Source organism: Lynx rufus, unplaced genomic scaffold (assembly GCF_022079265.1).
Source record: "Lynx rufus isolate CCGP_SWC_20201006 ecotype Redwood Valley unplaced genomic scaffold, mLynRuf1.p SCAF_17, whole genome shotgun sequence".
In the NCBI taxonomy this organism is placed as follows: Eukaryota; Metazoa; Chordata; class Mammalia; order Carnivora; family Felidae; genus Lynx; species Lynx rufus.
The window spans coordinates 34940279-34964076 of record NW_025814831.1 but is presented as its reverse complement, the minus strand read 5'-3'; the positions used below and the strand labels follow the sequence as shown (position 1 = coordinate 34964076).

At 44.5% G+C, this 23798-nt stretch overlaps 1 protein-coding gene across 1 annotated transcript in view; it reads left to right on the top strand.

Annotated features, from left to right (window-relative positions):
* Nucleotides 1-3632: 3632 nt before the first annotated feature.
* Nucleotides 3633-23798, top strand: part of PLEKHH1 (pleckstrin homology, MyTH4 and FERM domain containing H1) — a 44067-nt gene continuing 23901 nt past the window's right edge. Inside the window, exons 1-4 of the mRNA XM_047079471.1 lie at nucleotides 3633-3758; nucleotides 18677-18739; nucleotides 19619-19768; nucleotides 22753-22836. Of these exons, the coding sequence (XP_046935427.1) occupies nucleotides 3633-3758; nucleotides 18677-18739; nucleotides 19619-19768; nucleotides 22753-22836 (423 nt within the window). The remainder of the gene's footprint in view (nucleotides 3759-18676; nucleotides 18740-19618; nucleotides 19769-22752; nucleotides 22837-23798) is intronic.

Here is a 23798-nt window from a genome sequence, read left to right as displayed (position 1 = left end):
TCTTCACGGAAAGAGGATGTTCTGTATGCTGGGAGATCATTCTTGGCCCAGCTTTGACACTGCTTAGCTCTATGTCTCAAGGCATGGATGCACTGGGTTTTCTCATCTATCTGTTCATTGTGAATAGTATCACTTGTCCTACATCTCAGGGATATTGAGAGGATAAGGAGAGAAATAACTCCCATACAGTGCTTTGGAAAGTTAAAAACTGTTCTTTAAGTTAATTTCTGCTCATCTTTGCAAGTCTTTATGGGAGGTACAAGTACAAGGTGACCAAGCAGGTGAAGTTCACTGTACTGGTATTTTGCTTTTATGTTTTGCCTCATGTTTTCTAGCTGCCGCGGCAACCACCTGCTTCTGTCGGAAGAGCCTCTGGGCCACGCGCTTGGCAGCAGGCACCTTGCTCCAGTTCCCTTTCGAAACCCCGTAGCTCTCCTCACATGCTAAGACAAGCCCAGCGCAACTCTTTCCGCGCCACCCCCACCCCCACCCCGCCCCTGACATTAGCGTGCCCAGGGCAGGGAGAGGTTTAAGCAGAGCACTTGATCTATTCGAAAGTGTGATGTCATAAGATGCTTGATTGGGAAAGCACTCCCTGCAGTCTAGAGATAATTTCAGATATCAGGACCAGGCAGAGGCCAATGATATGTTTTATTTCCAAGCTCCTGGAGATTTTGATGATTGGTTTTCCACTGTCCTCTTGGAATCTGAGCTGTAGTTTGACAGTCAATAAGAGGGTGCCACAAAAGAATTAAGTTTCTCCTCTCCCTAGGTTTTACTTGTGTGTTTTTACTGCTAATGCTTAGCCCCAAGCTAGGTTGCAAGACACTCAGGTCCTATGTTCAGATCTACCACTTTTTTTATTTATACGAGGAAAAGCAACCCCCCCCCCCCCTTAAAGGACAAAGCAAATCAAACATGAAGCCTCTGGCCTTCTCTGGAGGCCCCACAAGGTTGTTTTGTCTTTTCAGCTGTGATCTTAGCTCAGAGAAGGTCATGTTTTGTTTTTGCCTTTTGTCTTCCTCCCCGTTCCAGTCGGTCCCAGTCTTTTGAGGTGGGGATTGCTGGGAGGTCACAATGTTGGGATTGTTTGGGATGACAGTTCCGGGAGAGCAGGGCTGAGGTCATGCGTTCAGTGTTCTGAGCAGCCCAGAACCGAAAGATGCAGACACTAGACTCATCAGTGTTTAATTGTTGGGCCTTTCTCTGCAGGTCTACTGACGCTGTTTTTTAAATGAAAAGTCTGGATATAGGATAAATGTCTGTGCTTATGAAGGTTATGGTGTCAGGTTATGGTTTGAGACCAGGATGCCCTGGAAACTCTTAAATACAGGTTCACCCTAATATCCTACCAAGGATCCTGCCAAGGATCCTAAAAGGTCCTGTAAAATATTTCTCTCATTCTTAACAATCTAGCTCACTCTTTGTGAGATCAGAATTCTTTTAAGTTTCTGGATGTGTAAACAGCAGAGTTGCTAAGAGCAGGAACTTTGGGACGAGAACTCCAGCCCCACTACTTACTAGCTCTAGAACTCTTTGTATAAGTTATTTAGCCTCTCAGTTCCTCAGTGTCCTCATGTGAGAGTGTAGACAGTAGTGCCCACACCTTGTCTTATGTGTTGTCATGAGGATTAAAGAGGCCACACTTGCCTGGCATACACTGAGAACCCAGTAAATGATAGCTATTTGTGGTATGAGAGAAAGATCCATGTAAAAGTCAAATGTGAGGTGGGAAGCAGTATTGGTGGTTAACACATTAAAGACAGACTCACTGGTCACCAAGACGGTATTTGGCAACAGGGCAGGAGGTGACTGGGTTTTCTGAGGCGTGTGGCTCCTAAAGAAAGGAAAAGGGGGGCGCCTGGGTGGCTTGGTCGGTTGAGCGTCCGACTTCGGCTCAGGTCATGATCTCACGGTCCGTGGGTTCGAGCCCCGCGTCAGGCTCTGTGCTGACAGCTCAGAACCTGGAGCCTGTTTCGGATTCTGTGTCTCCCTCTCTCTCTGCCCCTCCCCTGTTCATGCTCTGTCTCTCTCTGTCTCAAAAATAAATAAACGTTAAAAAAAAATTTTTTTTTTAAAAGAAAGGAAAAGGGATTTAAAAAAATAAAGTTTTGTTACAGAAAATTCTAGGCATATATTCAAGTAAAAAGGCCAGTATAAAGAACTCCCATGTACCTATTACCCAGCTTCAAAACTTGGAAATATTTTGATAAATCTGATTTCACGTATTTCCTTCCTAGACCACTGCTAACGCCCAGACATTATATCATTTCACCTGTAAGTCTTATGTATCTCTGACAGATCACATTTTAAAAATATTATCAACCTAAAAAAATAAGTCATTCCTTAAAAATCATCTAATACTAGAGTAATCATGTGTCATGGTTTGGGACAGACCAAATTTATGCTGGTGGCCAAGTGTAATTATTAGTAGCAGGGAGGATTTTAAAAGTTCTGATGGCAGGTATGTTTTCCAGCCCATCTCTCCCCTGTGTTCACTCTGCTTGTGTCCTCTCTCGTGCATACTCATACATGCTGCTTCATTTTCTCATCCCCAACCAGTTGTCTTCTCTAAAATTTATCCAAGAGACATCTGGATAAATTCCCCTGACTGGCGATATTATAGGTGTCTGAATTTGTATCATTGTTTCCCAAGGACTTGTGGCATTCTCCAGAGGTTACAGCAAAATGTCTACCAATTTTTTTTTTGTTTATATTTTAGAACTTAGAGTGAGAATCTGTTTCAGAGGAGGATGATTCAATGACAACTCACAGAATCCCAACTAAATAGGAAATTGTCAAGGACATGCAAAGCTTTGGATTTTCATTCCGTTTTTTCTCATCAAAAATCTCTGAGTGGGGGTGCCTGGCTGGTTCAGTCGGTGAAGCATGCAACTCTTGATCTATGGGTCGTGAGTTCAAGCCCCACACTGGGTGTGGAACCTACTTGAAAGAAAGAATGAATAGATGGATTCAAGGAAGGAAGGAATGCAGAATTACGATTTGTTAAAAGTAAATAAATACATAAATAAATAACATTATACAGATGTAGTAGAATCAGTAATAAACTGGAAATCAGGGTTCTGCCTCCAGTTAGCTATATGATCTCAAATGAATGTCACTCACTTTAAGCCTTCCCTAAACATCGTCCCTCTTTATCCCTCTCCCATAGTCTACCCCATTTCCCTGTTCCCATTTATCTGCATATTGATTAGCAATTGTGACTACATTCTCTCTTAGATTTTCCTGAGTTCCCTGGAAAACTCAAAGATAAGGGGGCCTCTTTTATTTACCTTTGCATCTCCAGTGCCTAGAAGGGTGTCTGGCGTATAAATGTCTATTGAATGGATACATATTTGTTAAATGGATAATTGAATGAAACACAGATGAGGCCCAATTCTCCTTACAGTTTCTCACATTTCGTGATTTCCTGAGTTTGCCCAGCTAACTTACGTTGGAACAGGACACATTGAGCTAAGAAAGGTGACAATGGGACACAGGGAGAGCAATGACTAATTCACAGCCCGTAGCCCTGTATTCTCTACCCTCCTCCTCACACACTTCTTGATCTTCTCCTCTTGCTGTGTGCTGGTTCTCAGGGCTCCCTGGAGTAGCCAGAAGTGGATTCCATCATGGCAGAACTCAAGGTGGAGACCCGAGCCAGCGTAGACTGGCAGAAGCGCTGCCTGGCCTTGGAAACCCAGCTCTTCCGGTTCCGCCTGCAGGCCAGCAAGATCAGGGAGCTGCTGGCTGACAAGGTGAGTCCTGGAGACCTAACCTCATCTCAGAGGTCTGTGTCCGCTAGGGCAAGAGTTAGAGAGGGAGAGTTAGAGAAGGTAAACTTTGTTTTTTCTAGGTATTAATTAATTTTGTTTTAATTTTTAAAAATATTTTTATTTATTTTTGAGAGAGAGAGAGAGAGAGAGAGCACAAACAGGGGAGGGGCAGAGAGACACGGAGACACAGGATCCAAAGCAGGCTCCAGGCTCTGAGCTGTCAGCACAGAGCCTGACACCGGGCTCGAACTCATGAACTGTGAGATCATGACCTGAGCCGAAGTCAGATGCTTAACCTACTGAGCCACCCAGGTGCCCCTTAATTAATTAATTTTTAATTGAAGTATATTTGACATATAACATTATATAATTTAAGGTACACCACATGTTAATCTGATACATTTATATTTTGCAATGTGGCTGTCTTTGTAGTGGTAATTAGCACTTTTATCACATTATGTAATTGCCATTTCTTTTTAGGGGTTGGAATAATGAAGTTCCAGTTTCCTAGCAAGTTTGATGATTATAATACAGTACTCTTGTCTGTATTCACTATACTGTGCATTAGATCCCTAGGGCCTATTTACTACTCATTGCAAGAAGGTGAACTTTTAATAAGATGCCCTCCACACATGCAGAATGAAATCTAAGATAGTTATTTATTTTTTAAGCCCAAATCAAAGTAATTTACTAAGCTATCATCATGCATTCTCTCCTGCTCCAGAGAAATGATAGACATCTTGGTCCTCCATTACCTCTTGAGTCAACTGGCTGTAGTGGAAGTTCTGTTATTCCCTTAATATTTCTTTTTCAGTGTGGGGAAGAAGGGACGATGTTTTACTGTTCACCCTGTATTAAGCAGACGAGCTATGAAAGGCAGCCTGATTTTCTAGTGACAAGGACACAGATTTTGGAGCCAGACCCACCTGGCTCTGCCACTTACTAGCTATGCTGTGTGACCCTGAGCAAGTCCCTTCACCTCTAAGGCAGGGACACAAATGTCTGCCTTTCACAGTTATTTTGAGAATTGTATCAGGTCACACATATAAAGGTTCTGGCATGGAATAGGTCTTAAATGGGAACGATTATTATCTTTACAGGTGTGGATGGGCTGGTCTGGGAAACTGACCACCATTTGTAATGTTTCTGTGGGAAGAGACAGTCTAAACACCTGACTTTCAGAGGCATTTTGGAGCATAACCTGTCTGGAGAGTAGAGTCCTGTACTAAAAAAAAAAATATCTATCTATCTATCTATCTATCTATATCTATGTCTGTCTATCTATCTATCTATCTATCTTAGTTGAATCAACTCTTTTCTTTCTAGTTTTGCTTACATTATCCATCTCCTGAGCCAACCCTTCCTTCATAGTACAAAAGTAAAAATCAGTCCACCTCTCTCCAAGTAATGTCGAGGTCTTTATTAGTAAAGCCTGGGTAAAAGGCCTGTTTTATGATAGCCCCACAACCTGGAGTCCAGGAAGACAAGTTATTGGCATTTCCCCTGCATTTCCACTGCTGAGGGTAATGGCCCTCGACTAGCCTGGACTAGAACTTGTGAACTTTGGGTCTGTTGGCATTGCTGTCTACTAGTTCAGGCTTTGCGAAACAGAGACCAGCAGGGTTCCTATGGATATGGTTCAGATACTGCTAAGAGAAAGGGTAGAATTCAGCCATCTCAGGTAAAGGGAAATGGGCTTTAGATAGTAGTTCTCAAAGGGTGGTCGTGGGACTATCCAGGCCAGAAATCTGGAGCACTTACTAAGCGTGTGCATTCCTGGGCCCCACCCCAGTCCTCCTGATCCAGGTATCCTGGGGATGCTGCTCATAATCTGCATGTTTTTTTTTTAAATTGTTTTTTCAACGTTTTTATTTATTTTTGGGACAGAGAGAGACAGAGGATGGACGGGGTAGGGGCAGAGAGAGAGGGAGACACAGAATCGGAAACAGGCTCCAGGCTCCGAGCCATCAGCCCAGAGCCTGACGCGGGGCTCGAACTCACGGACCGCGAGATCGTGACCTGGCTGAAGTCGGACGCTTAACCGACTGCGCCACCCAGGCGCCCCATAATCTGCATGTTTAACAAGCTCCCAGAAATTAGTTTTGTACACTGTACAGTCTGAGAACATTGCCGTAGGATATGTGACTGGGGAGGGGTAGGAGGGAAGGAAAAGATAAGTAAGGATCCTCCAGCTGGTCTAAAACACATCTCAGAGGGAAGAGACTTCTGTTTCTAGTGATAGGGACCACAAAATAATCTTTAAGAAAGACTGATATGAAACACCTAGAAATACTGGATTAAATAGTTAAAATATTTTTCTCAGTGCAGAGCCATGCACTGAGAAGAGTAGGAGGAATCCTCAGTCGGCGAAATGAAGAAGTAGAACCCAAGTGGTATTCAACTCTGACAGCTGAGTGGGACGGGCTATGTGGCCGGCCTCCTTGTAGTAATGAAAGGTTTGAGGTTTGAGTTTTAGCATCTGTGGAGACAGAGATGAGGTCTGGTCAGTTGGAAGCTGGAGCTGAAACTGAAACTTTCATGTGAAGTCAGTACTGTCGGGGCACCTGGGTGGCTCAGTTGGTTAAGCATCTGACTCTTGACTTCAGCTTAGTCATGATCTCATGGTTCGTGGGATCAGCTGTGAGTCAGGCTCTGTGCTGATAGCACGGAGCCTGCTTGGGATTCTCTCTCTCTCTCTCTCTCTCTCTCTCTCTCTCTCTCTCAGCCCCTCCCAAGCTGGCATTCTCTCTCTGTCTCTCTCTCCCAAAATAAATAAGTAAACTTAAAAAATAAAATAAAATCAGGACTGTCAAAGTAATATAAAAAGATAAGGAAAAGAAAATCATCTACCAAGACAGGGAGATGACAGAACAGTTTCTCAGACTTAGCCAAGGCTCTGGGCACAAAAAACAAAAAGCAAAAGGAAAGTACGCCCTGAGAACCTGATGATGGTATTGGTTTAATATTAGAATTTATATTATTTGCGTGGATTAGGAACCTTAAGTTCTGGGCCAGTAATACCCCTAGGACCCTAGATACAGACACAGAACCTCTCTGGAGAAACAAAACCTCAACCCAGATTATACAGGATCCTCACAGGCAAAAAAGCCATGATAAAGATGAATATATGATCCAAAATGACTAAATACTTGAGAGAATAATTTTTACTGAGTTAGAGTCCCCATACACAACAAACAAGTAGACTAGGTCCCTCAAGAACTTCAAATAAGGAACTGTTGGCAAGTTCCTTCAATATTATTGAATATAATTGAATTCCTTCAAATTATTGAAGATGTAATGAAGTGATTGAACACACAAGGCAAGAATAAGACGCTATTCAAAAAGATTAGGTAGACTTGAAAAAGAACGAAAAAGAAGCAAAAAATGTTTTCATTGTATAACTAAATGTTCAATAGATAAATTAAATGTCAGATTAGGCACCATTGAGACAAGCTTAATAAATGGAAAGGTGGACCTGAGAAAGTCATCCAGAATGGAGCCCAGAGAGATAAAGGCACGGAGACTGAGACACGGATGCTAGAATGACAAGATCCTATAAAGTTCCAGAGGTGGAAAAGAGAATGAAGGAGAACATTACTCAAAGAGATAATGGTTTAAAAATTCCCAAACTTAAAAAAATATATATTTATTTTGAGAGAGAGAATGAATGTGTGCACAAGTGGGTTAGGGGCTGAGAGAGAGATGAAGAGTAAGAGAATCCCAAGCAGGCTCTGCACTGTCAGCATGGAACCCACTGTGGGGGCTTGATCCCTTGACTGTGAGATGAGGACCTGAGCTGAAATCAAGAGTTGGATGCTCAACCAACTGGGCCACCCAGGCGCCTCTAAAAACTCACAAACTTGTTGAAAAATGTGAAGCCTCAGATTTGGGAAGCAGAATGAGTCTAAGCAGTATAAATTTTTTAAAAAATCCGTGCTTACTGTATTAGCTAGATTATAATTCAGCTGCTGTAAGAAAGAACCCAAGGTCACAATGGCTTAAACCCGACAGATGTTTATTTCCCTCTCGTGTAACATTCCAGACATGAGCCGTATAATTCTAGGGTGACGTCTGCTGTAGGTTTGAAGAGGAGGGTTCACCATGATGTCCATATTCCAAACCCGTCCCTTTTAGTGGTGACCCGAAGGTTCCATTCATTGCTTCTCCTCATATCCCATTGATCAAAACTCATTCACATGGTTGTACCCAGCAGCAGGGAAGATTGGAAAGCGTAGTCTTTATTCTGGAGAACTATGTGCTCTGTTGAAAGTTGGAGGCTGTTATTTGTATGAGAGAGAGAGGAGAACAGGTACTGGGGAACATGTAGCAGTCTGTAAGTCTGAAATTTAAGTCTATAATAATGGTAATAAGTAGAAATAGAGTATATAACTTATCAGTAGAATAGGGAAATGTAATAAAGTCTATTAAATCCAGTCTGGGAAGAAAATGAAAAGAGTATTTAAAAAAAATGGAGTAAATAGCACAAAATGCAATGGTAGAAATAAATCCAAATGTATCAGTCATATGGAGACATATATAAGAAATCTTTTGGGGCACCTGGGTGGCTCAGTCGGTTGAGCATCCGACTTCAGCTCAGGTCATGATCTCACGGTCTGTGAGTTCAAGCCCCGCATCGGGCTCTGTGCTGTCAGTTCATAGCCTGCAGCCTGCTCTCTCTGCCCCTCCCCTGCTCATGCTGTGTCTCTCTCTCTGTCAAAAATAAATAAACATTAAAAAAAATTAAAAAAAAAAGAAATCTTTTTATATACAAGAATTTAGCATTGCTATATGAAAAATTGGGAATCTTCTAAATGTCTCTCAACAGGGAGGTGTTTAAGCATATTGAGTATATTTGTACAATGGAATACGACATTGCCGTTAAAAATGAATCAAGTGAGGGACACCTGGGTGGCTCAGTCGGTTGAGCGTCTGACTCTTGATTTTAGTTTGGGTCATGATCCCAGGGTCTTGGGATCTTGGGATTGAGCCCTGCATCAGATTCCGTGCTGAGTGTGGAGCCTCCTTAAGATTCTCTCTCTCTTGGGGTGCCTGGGTGGCTCAGTTGGTTGAGTGGCCGACTTCGGCTCAGGTCATGATCTCATGGTTTGTGAGTTCAAGCCTCGTGTCAGACTCTGTGCTGACAGCTCAGAGCCTGATGTCTGCTTTGGATTCTGTCTCCCTCTCTCTCTGCCCCTCTCCTGCTCATGCTCTGTCTCTCTCTGTCTCTCAGGAATGAATAAATGTTAAAAAATTTTTGTTTTTAAGATTCTCCCTCAGGGGCGCCTGGGTGGCGCAGTCGGTTAAGCGTCCGACTTCAGCCAGGTCACGATCTCGCGGTCCGTGAGTTCGAGCCCCGCGTCGGGCTCTGGGCTGATGGCTCAGAGCCTGGAGCCTGTTTCCGATTCTGTGTCTCCCTCTCTCTCTGCCCCTCCCCCGTTCATGCTCTGTCTCTCTCTGTCCCAAAAATAAATAAATGTTGAAAAAAAAAAATTAAAAAAAAAAAAAAAAAAAGAGAAAAAAAAAAAAGATTCTCCCTCTCTCTGTCTCTGTCTCTCAAAAAAAATTAAAATAATAAAAATGAATCAAGTGAGCTACATATGTAAGATTAACCAATCTCAAAAACCAACACTGAACAGAAAAGATCAGGAGAATGTATATAGAATAATATGGTTTATATAAAGTTTTAAAACCTAAAGCTTGTTGTTTAGGGGTATATCAAATGAGGTAAAATCTAAATACAACCAAGTGTGGGGTAGATGCTAGAAGGGGAGGAGTGAAATATGGGAAAAGCAGACGAGAGCTTTATGTACCACTCTGTAGGGGCCCGTTTCTTAAAGACATCAGAAGCATATATGACAGAAATTAAGATTTGATAAAGCTGAATGGTGGATACATATTTTAAAATGTTATTCTCTGTGTGTTTCCTGAACTATTACATGATAAAAAATGTGTTAAAGTGCCTTCCTCCTCTATTCCCCAGGGTCCTTAAATATATCCAGATACACCTCTCTCCACAGCCCCTTGGGTCTGGGTAGGTTGAACTTTCATAAGATCATAAGATTGGCCCCATCTTCTCTTCCAGGCTGCCTTTGATTGTCATGCAGCCAGAATGCCCTCCCATAAAAGGTTGGGAGCTCAGAGTGTGACTTGGGTAAAGAAAGGGGAAGCATGCAGACACAGGGCAGAAGAGACTGAGGTGTGGGGGGAAGAGAGAGAAAGAAATCTTGACTAGGGATCACAGGCTGGAAGAATTAAGTACAGAAGAGTACTGAGACATCAGCCTGACACCAGACCTTTTGGCAGGAAACCTTAAAGCCATAAACACCGTGTTGCTCAATGCTGGGGCTGTGCCTGTCACCTACATTCATCTCCAAACCAACAGGACAGGTTCAACAGTTCACTTAGAGATTTTCCCCAGTACGTCAAGGTAAGTTTCAGATCAGGAAGAGATGACTCAAGCTTCTCAGGAGAGCTGGTGCTGGGGCCAAGCCCTGATCTCGGTCCTATCTCTGTCACTGCTCTTAGAGCTTACTAGTTAATCATCACCAGTACCCACCTACACAGGGTGAGCCAGGTCAGCTGGGTCCCTCTGACCAGCCCTCTCACTCACCCGCCCCCTCCACCTCTGTGCGCAACTCACCCGCCCCTGGGGCTTGCCCTGCCTGGATGACCACTGGCTGTGCAATTGCTCACTGCTGGTCGTGCAGGGCAAGCCAAACTTGGGTGCTTCCCAGGGGTCCAGCCCTTCCTGGGATCAGATACTGCCCACTGGCTGCTAAGGCTTGGAAACATGCCCTTCCTCTTTCCCCACCCCACAGCCTGCTCACACCTGCCTCCCTCTTGCAGAATTGCCATTCTGGACATGGAATGATCTGTGTTAAAAAGCAAAAAAAAATTTTAAAGAACAGATGTCAAGACTACCACATAATCCCTCACCTGAGGGTGAGAGAGGAAATGGAGGGTGGGAAGAAGAAACAGTATCAGACCTTATTTCTGCTATTAACGCTTCACCAGGTCTGGTTTGCCATTGCCATGGACACCCAGACTGCCAGGGCCAGGCATTCTGGAGCCAGGTGAATTGTGGGTTCATTTCCTGTCCAGTATAGGAGTTGAGGGAATGGCTGATGTCTTGGAGTTCACATCATGCTCTGTTCCCTGGGAGCCATTCCCCCCGCTGCCTTGCTCTCTTCCTTGGTATGTTGAAGAAGTCATAAAGGCTGTTCAGATCAATTTAAAACTTTTGATACTGTTCTAGGAGGCTTTATAGATGGATATGAAAGCCTCTTAAATTTTTTTTTCATCCTTGCTTAAACTTGTACTTAAGTTATTCCATCACAAATGTGGGAATGTAATAACTGTCCTCAGACAAGCTATCCACAGTAGTAATTACTATGAAAAAACATGGCATCAGTATTAGAACTAACACAGGTTTTAAACTTTTAATTTACTCTGTCTGCTTCCAAAAGGGATTTCAGTGGATTTATTGAAAAGAAGTAGTGTAATGAAACATCTCTCATTTTTTAGCTTGAATATGTATTTTTTTAATATTTATTTATTTATTTATTTTGAGAGAGGGCAAGTGTGATGGGGGAGGGGCCGAGAGAGAACCCCAAGCAGGCTCCCATTGTCAGCACAGAGTCCATCCCCAGGCTTGATCCCACAGTGAGATCATGACCTGAGACAAAATGAAGAATCAGATGCTTAACAGACTGAGCCATGAGCCACTCTGGCGCCTCTTAGCTTGAATATTTTTAACTGAAGCAACTTTTCCCAAGACCCATTCCAGTGGGATCCTGTGCACTTCCTATTTTTTAGAATCCCCTACTACAACCAAGATTTTGAAATGCACTAACTGAGTTTTACATTTATATACCACAAATTTAGTTCAGGACTTTTTTTTGAACATACAAATGGTTCAGTTCAGTCCTCTGAAACAAAAGAACAATGACTGTTGCTCCTCCCCCCTCAGACCATGGATTATACAGAGGTGGCAATTCTGTGTAGGCATCAGCTTCCCAATGTATGGATAGAACACAGAGCCCAGAAAAACATAATCTTTAAATACCTCAGAATTTACAAAAAGCCCAGGTACTGTAAAAGGAGGGTACCTGTAGTGCTGTCAGGACTAGGTGGAAATTTGTTGAAGTCTGCATAAAGCCATCACAGCATTGGCCTTAGCTGACAGATCCAATTTGCTTTGGGAGCAGATACCTTCTAGAACTTTTATTCACTGTATACAAGCTCATATGCGTGTGTGTATCTGAGTAAAGAGAGAGAGAGGCTTTTTATTCTCCTAACCACCCATTTTTAATAGGGTCCACTGTAGTATTTTTTCTGGAGCCATATATTGATAGAGCTCTGTACTCCTCTGTAAAGCCATTTGAGAAGCCCTGTGCTGATGGGGACTTGGCCCCGGATGTATCCCTGAAGGATCAGCTTTGCTTTGCAGTCTGTGGCCAGTCTAGTGTTTTTTCAGAGTGTGGTCTGTACGCCACCTGCATGAGTATCAGCTGAGATTTCTGGGGCACGGACCCAGGAATGTGCTCAGAAAGAAAATCTCAGGCTACCCAACTAAAAACCTCTGTGGGCAAGGCCTAGGAATCTGCTTAGAGTAAGCTCCATGTGGGTCCTGACCCCCCTGAAAGTCTGAGATCTACAACCATGAACTCTTGCCACAGCTTTGCCTCGACCTCATTCAGCTGTCCTTCTAGTGGACACCTTGAGCCCGATGTGCCCCAAAGGAGCAGTGGAACTGACAGAGAAGACTCATTGCCCTTTCTCTCTCTCTCTTTCTTTCTTTCTTTCTTTCTTTCTTTCTTTCCTTCCTTCCTTCCTTCCTTCCTTCCTTCCTTCCTTCCTTCCTTCCTTTCTTTTTTTAATGTTTATTTTTGAGAGAGGGACACACAGAGCTCAAGCAGGGGAGGGGCAGAGAAAGACGGAAACACAGAATTGGATGCAGGCTCCAGGCTCTGAGGTGTCAGCCCAGAGCCTGAGGCGGTGCTCGAACTCACAAACCCTGAGATCATGACCTGAGCTGAAATAAGATGCTTAACTGAGCCACCCAGGCGCCCCTCTCCTGCCTTTTCTATAGTCAGACACCAGGACAGCCCCATGGTCCTATATTTTATATTTTGGGGACTAAGCATATGATTTTCACTGAAGGAAAGATCTAATAAAAAAAGTACAGTTGAAAGCCATTGTGTTTGATTACAGATAACAATTAATAGCTAAAACTGGGGGTTGCTACTCATGTGCTTGCAGGCAACTTATGTGAGCCAGATGGGTTCTAGGGAGAATTCAAGGGAACATGCTAGAGCTGGAGGAAGAAGCCACTTATTGCTGTAAGAAAATGTAACCCTAGCATGTCAGAGCTGAGTTTTCAAGGGAAGCTGGAAGCCAGGGATTGTATTGTAGAATCTCAGTTTTCACCTGACATATGAGATTTGTATGTGAGAGGTACAGTGGCCAACAGTACAACAGGTTCTGGAGCCAACCCTCCTGAGTTTGAATCCTGGCTCTCCCTCTTAGCCATGGGACCTGTCAGCTGAGTTATCCAACCCTTGTGCATCAGTTTCCTTATCTATACAACAGTGATAATAGTAGTGCCTGCTCCTGCCTATTGCGAAGAAGATTAAATGAGTTATACATGTAAAGGGCTTAAACCAGTGCCAGACACACAGCAAGTGGCCTTGTTTAGTTATATCCATGTCAGCTAAATGCTCCTAACACTGTAGGCAAAACACCCTGTAGGCTGTTAGCAACCTCTGGTTTAAAGCCATTCTTGCTGTAGATGGATCATAAGTAGGAGAGCCATATAATTTATCATCTAACCCAAGACGCTTTGGAGACAGAAAAGAAGGCTCTGCTACTAATTATTCTGGGACAACAGGTGAACACCACACTGTCCCAGGCAAACTGGTCTCCCTGATTCTAAGTGTCTTCTCTGTGTACAAAAAACCAACAAATAGCTAACTATAAACTGCTCAGTAAGTGCCAAGTTGTGCACGTGAGCTTTAAATGAGGCATCTTGTGTAATATTCCCAACAACCCTAGGAGGTGGAGAGTCATTACTCTTTTTTTTTTCTGGTGAGGAAACTGAGGCACAGAGCTGTTAAGGAACTTACCTAAAGGCACACCATGGCAGAGCCAGTCAGGTTCAAGCCTTCGTGCTAGCCCCGTCCCAATCTCTCCAGTGGGTGCAAAGCAGTGGTAAGAAGGTTGACCCCCTTTTCAAAGGGATAGCTGAGCACCAGCATGGCCCAGCTCTTGGCTCAGGCCACAGCTCAGGATTGTGTTGGGAGCTCATGCGAGTGCCTACTGGTCTCACTGCCATGGGGCTGCCATTTCACAGCACCATGAGTATAACAAGGAGCTGTGGACACGGGGATTAAGTACCAGGTTGCTGCCAAGTGCATTTCATCGGGTTGCTGCAGCCAGTATCAGAGCAGCTTATTTATGAGTCTCATGTGCCAGTCACAGCTGGTGAAAGTGGATCCGCCTAAAAAGCACTAAAAGTCAGCCGCCCAAACCTGACACCTACTTGGCTGGTGGATCACCCCAGGCCCACAGACTAAAAGGACAGCTGAGGACACCGTCCTGGGGAACCCTCTGATAGGAGAAATAGAACCTAAATAAGTGGTGGCCCCATATGGAAGCTTAAAGAACAGTCTGCCATTGTGAAAAGTATTGATGCTGGCATTAAATGAAGTTTGAATACTCTAAGAATGACGTTCCAGCATAGACACACCTGGAGTATTCCTGTGGCAGTAGAGAGAATATGCTTTCATAAAAACAGGGAAACATAATGTTAAAAATATTCTTTTTGGGATGCCTGGGTGGCTCAGTTGGTTAAATGGCCAACTCTTGATTTCGGCTCAGGTCATGATCTCATGGGTTCATGAGTTCAAGCCCCACATCAGGCTCTGCACTGATAACACAGAACTTGCTTCAGATCCTCTGTCTCCCTCTCTCTATGCCCTTCTCCCATTTGCACACATGCTCGCGAGCGCTCTCTCTCTCTCTCTCTCTCTCTCTGTCTCTCTCAAAAATAAACAAATGTTAAAAATTTTAAAAAACATTCTTTTCAAACAAGGATGGCAGGTTGTTGGTAATTGTTGGAGCATAGTGATAGATACATGGATCATTATACTCTACTCTTTAAAGAGTTCCAGATGTTCAAAATGTTTTCAATGTTCAAACATTAGTTTTAGAAGAAAAAAAAATGCTCCAGCATAAAGATGTATACCAAATGCTTTGAGTTTTGAGTGTCCCAGCCAGGAAGGTAAGAACAGCTGAGAGTCTGTAGCAATATGGGGACCCTGTGGCAGCCAGCCCGAGAATGGGAGGAGACCCCAGGCTCTGCAAGGTGCCTTCCTTTCCATTTGCTTCAGTGATAGCATACTTTAAGGGGATGTCTAGTAGTAAAATCTCGAGGGGAAAAATGCTCACCTTGTTGTCAATAACAGAGTGATTTCTGGCTCTGACCAGTGTCATTGACCACTCTTGACCCAAATGGAAATGCCCAGCTGGGAGGTAGGACTCCAGTACAGTTCTGTTCTTCACTCTACCTTGGTTTCTCCATCTATAAAATAGGAAGACAGGTTTTTCTCTTGAATGAAATTTGAAAATATCAGACAGTTGTTAGAGAAGGTTATGGATATGAGAGATCATTTCCTATGGAAATCCTATGTGTTCTGAGCTACAAAGCAGATGTTAGATCAGAATGGTCCAGCTGAAGATTAATCTAGGAAACTTGTCAAGAATCCAAAGCCTTCCCATTCAATAATTCATTGTATTTTTATTTTATTTTATTTTATTATAGATTTTTTTTCAGTTTGTTTATTTTGAGAGAGAGAGGGAGGGAGGGAGGGAGAAAGGGACAGAGAATGAGAATCCCTAGCAGGCTTTGCACTATCAGTGCAGAGCCTGATGCAGGACTCGAACTCACAGACCATGAAATCATGACCTGAGCCCAAACCAAGAGTCGGACACTTAACCAGCTGAGCCACCCAGGTGCCCCGTTTTTTATTTTATTTTATTAAGTAATCTGTATATCCAATGTGGACTCGAACTCACGACCCCAAGATCAAGAGTCCCATGCTCTACTTACTGAGCTAGTCAGTCAGGTGCCCTTCATTATATTCTTTAAAAAATGCTCCCAGCAGCTATATTAGAGTTGCTTCTAAGGTGGGCCAAAACTTCAACTCTGGCTAGCTTCAGCAAATGGAATTTATTTGGGGGATCCTGGGACAGCTCACAGAACTAAAAGAATTACCTAACAATCATGACTTAATGAAGTTTGTGCACAATCTCTTGTGCAGCCCCTGCCTCTTTTCTCTGGTTCCTCAATCCCAGATGTCAGATTCCTAGGGACAGAGAATCTGGCCTAGTCAGGTCTGGTGCCAAAGAGGGATGGGATATATAGTACTAACCTGGTCACTCGGGGCCACTGCTGTGTGTCATTGTACACTTCCCTGACCAAATAGAATTCTTGTTGCTCTGGGGGCAACCACCCCTATAACCATAATATCAGTTTATGCTATGCTGTTATCTTCTCTGTAATTGCAAAGAAACGTTTGAAGGTCAAGGGATTCTTGTAACACAGGCTCTAGGGACTATTTGATTTTGAATGTTTATTTATTTAGAGAGTGTGAGCAGGGGAAGGGCAGAGAGAGACAGAGATAGGATCCAAAGTGGGCTCTGCACTGACATCAGCAAGCCTGATGTGGGGTTCACACTCATGAACTGTGAGATCATGACCTGAGCCAAAGTTGGGCACTCAACCGACTGAGCCACCCAGGTGCCCCTGTTTGATTTTGCAAAGGCCACCTGACTCTGACTGATGCCTGCATCTGGCAAGAACCAGTCCACTCTTTCAGGCTTGAGTCAAGAGGCTTGATCTTTTTTTTTTTTTTTTTTTAATTTTTTTAACGTTTATTTATTTTTGAGACAGAGAGAGACAGAGCATGAACGGGGGAGGGTCAGAGAGAGAGGGAGACACAGAATCGGAAGCAGACTCCAGGCTCTGGGCCATCATCAGCCCAGAGCCCGACGCGGGGCTCGAACTCACAGACCGTGAGATCGTGACCTGAGCTGAAGTCGGACGCTTAACCGACTGAGCCACCCAGGCGCCCCTTTTCTTTTTTTTTTAAGAGAGAGAGAGTGCAAGTAGGGGAGAGGGGAAGAGGGAGAGGAAGAATCTTAAGCAGTCTCCATGCTCAGCATGGGTCCCAACACAGGGCTCGATCCCGTGACCCTGGGATTATGACCTGAGCCAAAATCAAGAGTTAGACACTCAACTAACTGAGTCACCCAGGCACCCCTTGTTCATGATTATTAAGCCCAGGAGAGGAAGGAAAGAAGAGAGGTAGGCATCCTTGGCCTGAGCACATGAATGCCTATCAGAGGTGGTCCTGTCCATTGGAAGTCCAAGGGGCATTTTTGTCCCATGGGTTGTAAATCTTGAGTTGTACTTGGGATACTCAGATCCTTTCTGAAAGCATCTCTATCACCCCAATCTCAAGAAAAAGGAAAAAATGGGTGAGGAAAGGCTGCCCTGTGAAAAGAGGTGCCCCAGGTTCTCAAACATGAACCACTGCCAGGGAACTTTCCTTTCACTGCCCAGCACCAACTGTGGGGGCTCCTTCTCTTCCATCCTTTAATCAAGAATGGAAGGCAGAATTTCTCTTGAGCAGACAAGAGATTGGGAAAGAGAGAAGGGATTAATTGCTCAGTTTGCTGGTAAATATCAAGCCATGGTCAAGGCCAAAGAGAGAAGGTTGAGTAGCTGGAGAAAAGGCTAGATCTGCAGAGATGAGGTGGGCAAGGGCTGGCCTGGAGCTTGGAAGATGAGGTCTGTACAGCCTCCCGGAGGACAGGGCTGGTCTGTTAAGTCTCTAGTGTATGTTTAATGCATACATGTTGCCTGGGGGCAAGGCAGGGTGGAGAAGGAAGCAGGTGACTTTACAGGGCCACAGCACATGGCAGCAGGTGGCTCCTGATAGGGTGAGTCAGATGTGTGACGTTTCTGCAGAGCCTTTGTGTGATGGTGTACATGATCCAGTGCACAGCGGAGCCCTGACCAGGGAAGGATGGGAGCTGAATTCCAGCCCATGCTCCACTTACCATGAGCTTGTGAAGCTGCAGAGATGATGTGGGCTTGTTAGCATCTCCTTAGCCTTCAGCTTACAGCTGGTCCCTGATGAGCCTACATACAGAGGTCCCTTTGCTTGGGCCAGTTGGCATAAGATTCCAGAACTGCTGAGGTCCTCGGACCTGAATGGCATGCCTCTCCTGGTAGTAAGGTGGAATTTTTAAAAATGTGTCTTGAGTTTCTCTGTTTAAGATTAAAGAAGTCAAATAAGGTGATACCTATAAATGCCATTTATAGTCCAAGGTGTCCTTGATAAGGGATAAATATTTTTCCCCAGCCAGTGAGCTATCCTTGGCTGGAAAGGAACATTCTCTTACTGCTGACATGGTGGGGTCTCACGTGGGAGCATGTTCCATGCCAGGCATGTGGCGAGCCGGTACTGCCTGGGACCTGGCGCTGAGGAGACTGAGGGCTGAGGGCAGCACTGCTTCCTGAAGCACGATGGTGGGACACGGCTGCCCCATGTAGGTACCCCACACACAGGAGAAAGAACTAGACTTTTACTCGTTCGGCAGAGAGGACAGCAGCTCTAAGCTCTTTACCTGCTTCATAAATTCAGGATAAGGGAGCAGAGGGTTGCCATGAAAATCTTTCTCTTGATACCCTTGAGCCACTTAAATTGAAATGAGCAATTTAAGCTCAATTTAAGCCTGTGTGGAGTGTCCACACAATTTACTCACGTTGCCCTGATGCCATGGTTGGAGTAGAGACACCCACCTACATTAGTCCTTCCTCTCTGGTTGAGCAGATGCAGGAGCTGGAGCAGAGGCTGCTGGAGGCAGAGCAGAGAGCAGAGAATGCGGAGACCCAGGTAACCGGGGCAGGGGATTGGTGGGACTGTGCAGCAGAAATGGCCGTTGGCCTTTCCTGATCCTTTTCATGGACACACACAGACATACTCATCACCCTGACAAACTCCTTATGGGGACAAGGAAAACCAGCAGTCATGTGATAGTTCTCCTGAACAAATTAAGGTTCATGGAGCTCTCTTTGGGCATGAAGGAGTCTTTGGGTAAGGGTTAGTGCATGAGTGGGTGGCTGGATTAGTCCACACAGGCCACGTTATGCTGAGGTAACAGGTCTGACGTCTTAGCAGCTTCTCACATTTATTTCTTAGTCATGGTATCTCTCCATTGTGGGTTAGCTGGGGATTCTGCCTCCCATAGGGACTTGGGGGTTGAGGCTGCTGGAGCTCTCTCCAGCTTCCACCTGGACCCTCTGAAACATGCAGCGTCCTTGGTTGCCATGGCAGGAAGAGAGCTCTTAAATACTTCAGCCTAAAAATGCTGAGTCACTCCATTCAGACCCACTGGCGGGAGTGAATTCCATGGCCATCTGACTATAAGAGGGCTGGGAAATATTGAAAGCACAGGGCCATTCAGTGAACAGCAAATATCTCTGCCACAGTGAGATTTAAGCAGTTTCCCTCTGGGCTGTTTGTCCTGCCCAGCTTGTCCCTGTTGGGGTCCCCAGAGTTAGATGGCCTGATACACAGCCATTTCTTTTTTGTCAATTCCTTAGTTTGCCCAGATGAGGCTTAATAAATGGTTATTGACTTAATTGGCCCCAACTGCTCTGGGTGAGGGCTCTGCCTGTGAATCATGGGCTGGGGTGTCAGGAAGTATCCCAGGGCATGTAAGCAGCTATTTCACACACACATCCAACCCTGTGTGATGATGGTACTTTTAAGGTGGGTGTGATGGAGGAGAAGGTGAAACTGTCCAATCTGAAGAATGTGGACTCAGCCGGCAGCCTGCACCGGAAGTACCAGGAATTGCTGAAAGCCATGCAGAGCAAAGATGAGCTTATCAGCCAGCTGGAGGCACAGCTGGAGAAGCAGGTAAGCGCTGACTGCAGAGTGGCACCAATGCCCTCTGCAGCATCCATTGCCATTGGCCACACCTTCATGAACAGACCCCCTCTGCTTGAGCCCTCCGTTGGTGGGGAGCTCACTCCCTCCTGAGACTGTTCTTTTGCATGGAGATTTAACTATTAGAAGGTACATTGGGAGCCAGGCAGGGGATGGATATAGTGGGGAAAGAACCTTGGAGGCAAATTGATCTGGGTTTGGATCCCCTCGCTAGCACCTGCTGCTCTCTGTGGGCAAATAAGTCATTGATTCACATTTTACACATCTGTAAGGTGGGGGTTATAATACGCCATAGGGCTGTCCAGAGAGTGAACTCAGGTATCAGACATGAAGTTGGTGTTTGGTAAGGAGAGCCTGTCTTTCTCCACCCTGGCCTTGACATGACACCTGTGGTTATCAGAGCAGCTCACAGCTGGGCAGTCAGCATTGGTCACCTGGTTGGCCAAAGTTTCTCACTGAACTTGAGCAGGCAGAGGCCAAAGTTGCTGCCTCCTCTGAGGCAGGCAAGGCCTCTTGTCCTGAGCACATGGGTGCCCAGGAGAGGCCACTGCCCAGCATTCCAGCTACAGTTAGCCCCTTTGCTCCAGAAAGGGTATCTGAGAAACATCAGTCCGCCAATTCCCTGTATCTAGCCTCCTCCCCTTTACAGTTCAGTTAACTTCATCCGATGCTGTGCCTTCCTTCTGTCCTTGGCCTTACCTACTGGTTATCCCCTGGTGCCAGAGTGCCATTATTTCCAACAAACACCCTTACAGTGTGACCAGATGACTTTTAATTTTCCACATGAGTATTCTTCCATGAAGGTCCCAGCTAGTCCCAGAAGTATTTTCCCACCATCACAGGCAAATTTGTAATCGTTCATCGGCATTCACTGAACATACCCATTGTGCGATGTGCCTTTGTATGTTCTGGGGCACCCCAGCATGTGTTCCTGAAAAATCATGGAAAAATAGAATGTGGACACATGCAATCTTTAGCCAGTCATTCATTGACTTTAACGATACCTTACCTCCTTTTTTGAGTGGTTCACAGAAGTGGCAGCATCTGGGGATCAGTGGGCAAAATGATTCCTGCTGAAGCTTAGATCAGAAAAAAATCATTTTACAATAATAAAAGGTCAGAATAGAAAGAATGCTGTTCTACAAGTCCGTAGACCTGGGTTTAGTTCTGGCTGTGCTGCCCAAACTGACAGAGGCAAGTCACTTCACCCTCTGGGCCTCAGTTGCTGCAGCCCTATAAAGAGGGTATCAAACTAGGTCAGGGGTTGGCAGACTAGTCCTTTAAAGGACCAGATAGTAAGTACTCTCTGGTCTCTGTTGCAGCTCTTCAGCTCTACTGTTGTATCACGAAAGTAGACAATTCGTAAATGAATAGGCACAGCTGTGTTCCAGTACAGTATTTATAAAAATAGGCAGGGCAGGGGGAGTGGACCAGGTGGAGGCCTGGACTGTGGCCAGTTTGCAAACCTCTTAAACTGGATAACCTTAAGGTCCTTCCAATGTTCATTGTGAATGTTTCTTGTGTATCAAAGGACAGCATTCCATTTTCATTTTGATTTTTTATGCAAGCCCTAACACTTAGGTTATTAACCAGTTTAGAGTTTTTTTGTTTTTGTTGCTTAAATAATATTGCAACTAATGATTCCTAAGCTGTGGGTTTGTTAAGTCAGCAGTGTATACATTTAAAACTTAACAGGGGCGCCTGGGTGGTTCAGTCAGGTTTTTAAACATCTGATTTCAGCTTAGGTCATGATGTCGTAGTTCGTGAGTTCAAGCCCTCCATCGAGCTCTGTGCTGACAGCTTGGAGCCTGGAGCCTGCTTTGGATTCTGTGTCTCCCTTTCTCTCTGCTCCTCCTCTACTTATGCTCTGTCTCTCTCTCTCTCAAAAATAAATAAACATTAAAAAAAATTTTAACTTGACAGATACTATCAAATTGCTGCCCCAGAAGACCTTGCCAATTTGTATAAGAGGGATTGTTTTCCAACATCCTTGACAATATAGGATATATCAGACTTTTAAATTGTGTTAGTCTGATAGAGGAAAATGTCTTTTATGTGCATTTTTAAAATTATGATTGAAGTTGAACGGCCTTTCATGGTTTTCTTTCCCTTTATTTCTCTTTCTGTTGACTTCCTGTTAATATTCTTTTTGTGTGTATTTATTTGTTTGTTCAAGTTAGCCCTCTGTATGTAAGTCATTTGTGTTGTAAATCATCCCTCAATTGGTCTTTTGATTTTGTTTAAGGAAACTTTTTTTTTGTCATGTAGTAATTTACAGTGATAGTATAGACTTTATTAGTCTTTTTCTTCATGTTTTTTGGGGTATGTATCATGCCTAGGAAGCCTTTTCACACTTTAAGAATATTTTTAGGGGCGCCTGGGTGGCTCAGTCAGTTAAGCATCCAACTTTGGCTCAGGTCATGATCTCACAGTTCGTGAGTTCGAGCCCTGCATCGGGCTCCGCGCTGACAGTGCGGAGCCTGTTTGGGATTCTCTCTCTCCCTCTCTCTCTGCCCCTTATCCACTTGCACTCTCGCCCTCTCTCTTTCTCTCTCAAAATGAATAAACTTTAAAAAAAAAAAAAAAAGAGGGGCGCCTGGGTGTGAAGTCGGTTGAGCGTCCGACTTCAGCCCGGGTCACGATCTCACGGTCTGTGAGTTCGAGCCCCGCGTCAGGCTCTGGGCTGATGGCTCAGAGCCTGGAGCCTGCTTCCGATTCTGTGTCTCCCTCTCTCTCTGACCCTCCCCCGTTCATGCTCTGTCTCTCTCTGTCTCAAAAATAAATAAATGTTAAAAAAAAAAGAGTATTTTTAAAATTCATAAATGAATTTATTGTTTTTCCATCAGATCACCCCCCTCTAATTGCTTGATATTCCTTCTTGGGGCTTCCCACCTCCAGTTGTTCACTAAACCGGTGGCTGCTATGACTAATGAAAGGCCCTCTGTTTCTTGCAGAAGCAAATGAGAGCTGAAGAAGCAAAAGTTGTCCAAGAAAAAGCTGCAAAGATCAAAGAATGGGTGACCCTGAAGTTAGCAGAGGTTAGTTGAAAACTCATCTCGGGAAGCCTGGAATGCACATGCAATGCTAGTGGGGTCCCTCCATCCCAGCATTTTTCTGCCTCCTGTTTGTGGGGCCTTGACTGACCTCCATTGTGTTAACCATGTGTCTTCCATTTAGCTTAAACCCTGAGACTTGGCATTTTCATCTTTCCCTTCCTCCTGTGGTGCTTGGGCTTCCCTAGAGCTCGTGATTAGCTTTGTGTTTGGGGAGGAGTGAGTCTCACTTCTGAGGTGTCATGCCATTTTCTTCCTGAAAGCACACACACCCTTACGTCTACCCTCCCCACTTCCTCCTCTGTCCTTTCCATTCTTTTCAAGTGTTTTTTGTGGTGGTGGTAAAATATACATAAAATTTACCATTTTCACCATTTTTAGTGTACAGTTTAGTGGCATTAAGTACATTCACAATGCTGTGCAACCATTACCACTGTCTATTTCCAAAACTCTCATTACCCCTAAATAGCACCTGTGTATCCATTAGACCCTAGGTCCTCTATTCTCTCATCCCCCAGTCCCTGACCACCCCAGTGCCTTTTTTTTTTATTTTTTTTAATGTTTGTTTATTTTTGAGAGAGAGAGAGAGATAGAGCATGAGCAGGGGAAGGGCAGAGAGAGAGAGAGAGAGAGAGAGAGAGAGAGAGAATCTGAAGCAGGGTCCAGGCTCTGAGCTGTCAGCACAGAACCCGACACAGGGCTCAAACTCATGAACTGTGAGATCATGACCTGAGCTGAAGTCAGATGCCCAACCAACTGAACCATCCAGGTGCCCCCTGATAGTCCCAGTCCTGCTTTTTCCACCTCTAGCCGTTCATTTCTGTAGTTCATCACTTGCTGCAGCTTAATTTAGGAAAACTTGGGGCTGGAAGCTACAGTGATACTCGCAACAGAAAACAAAAAGCAAAACAAAAGGGAAGGGATTTGAAGTTTGGAATAGAACAAAC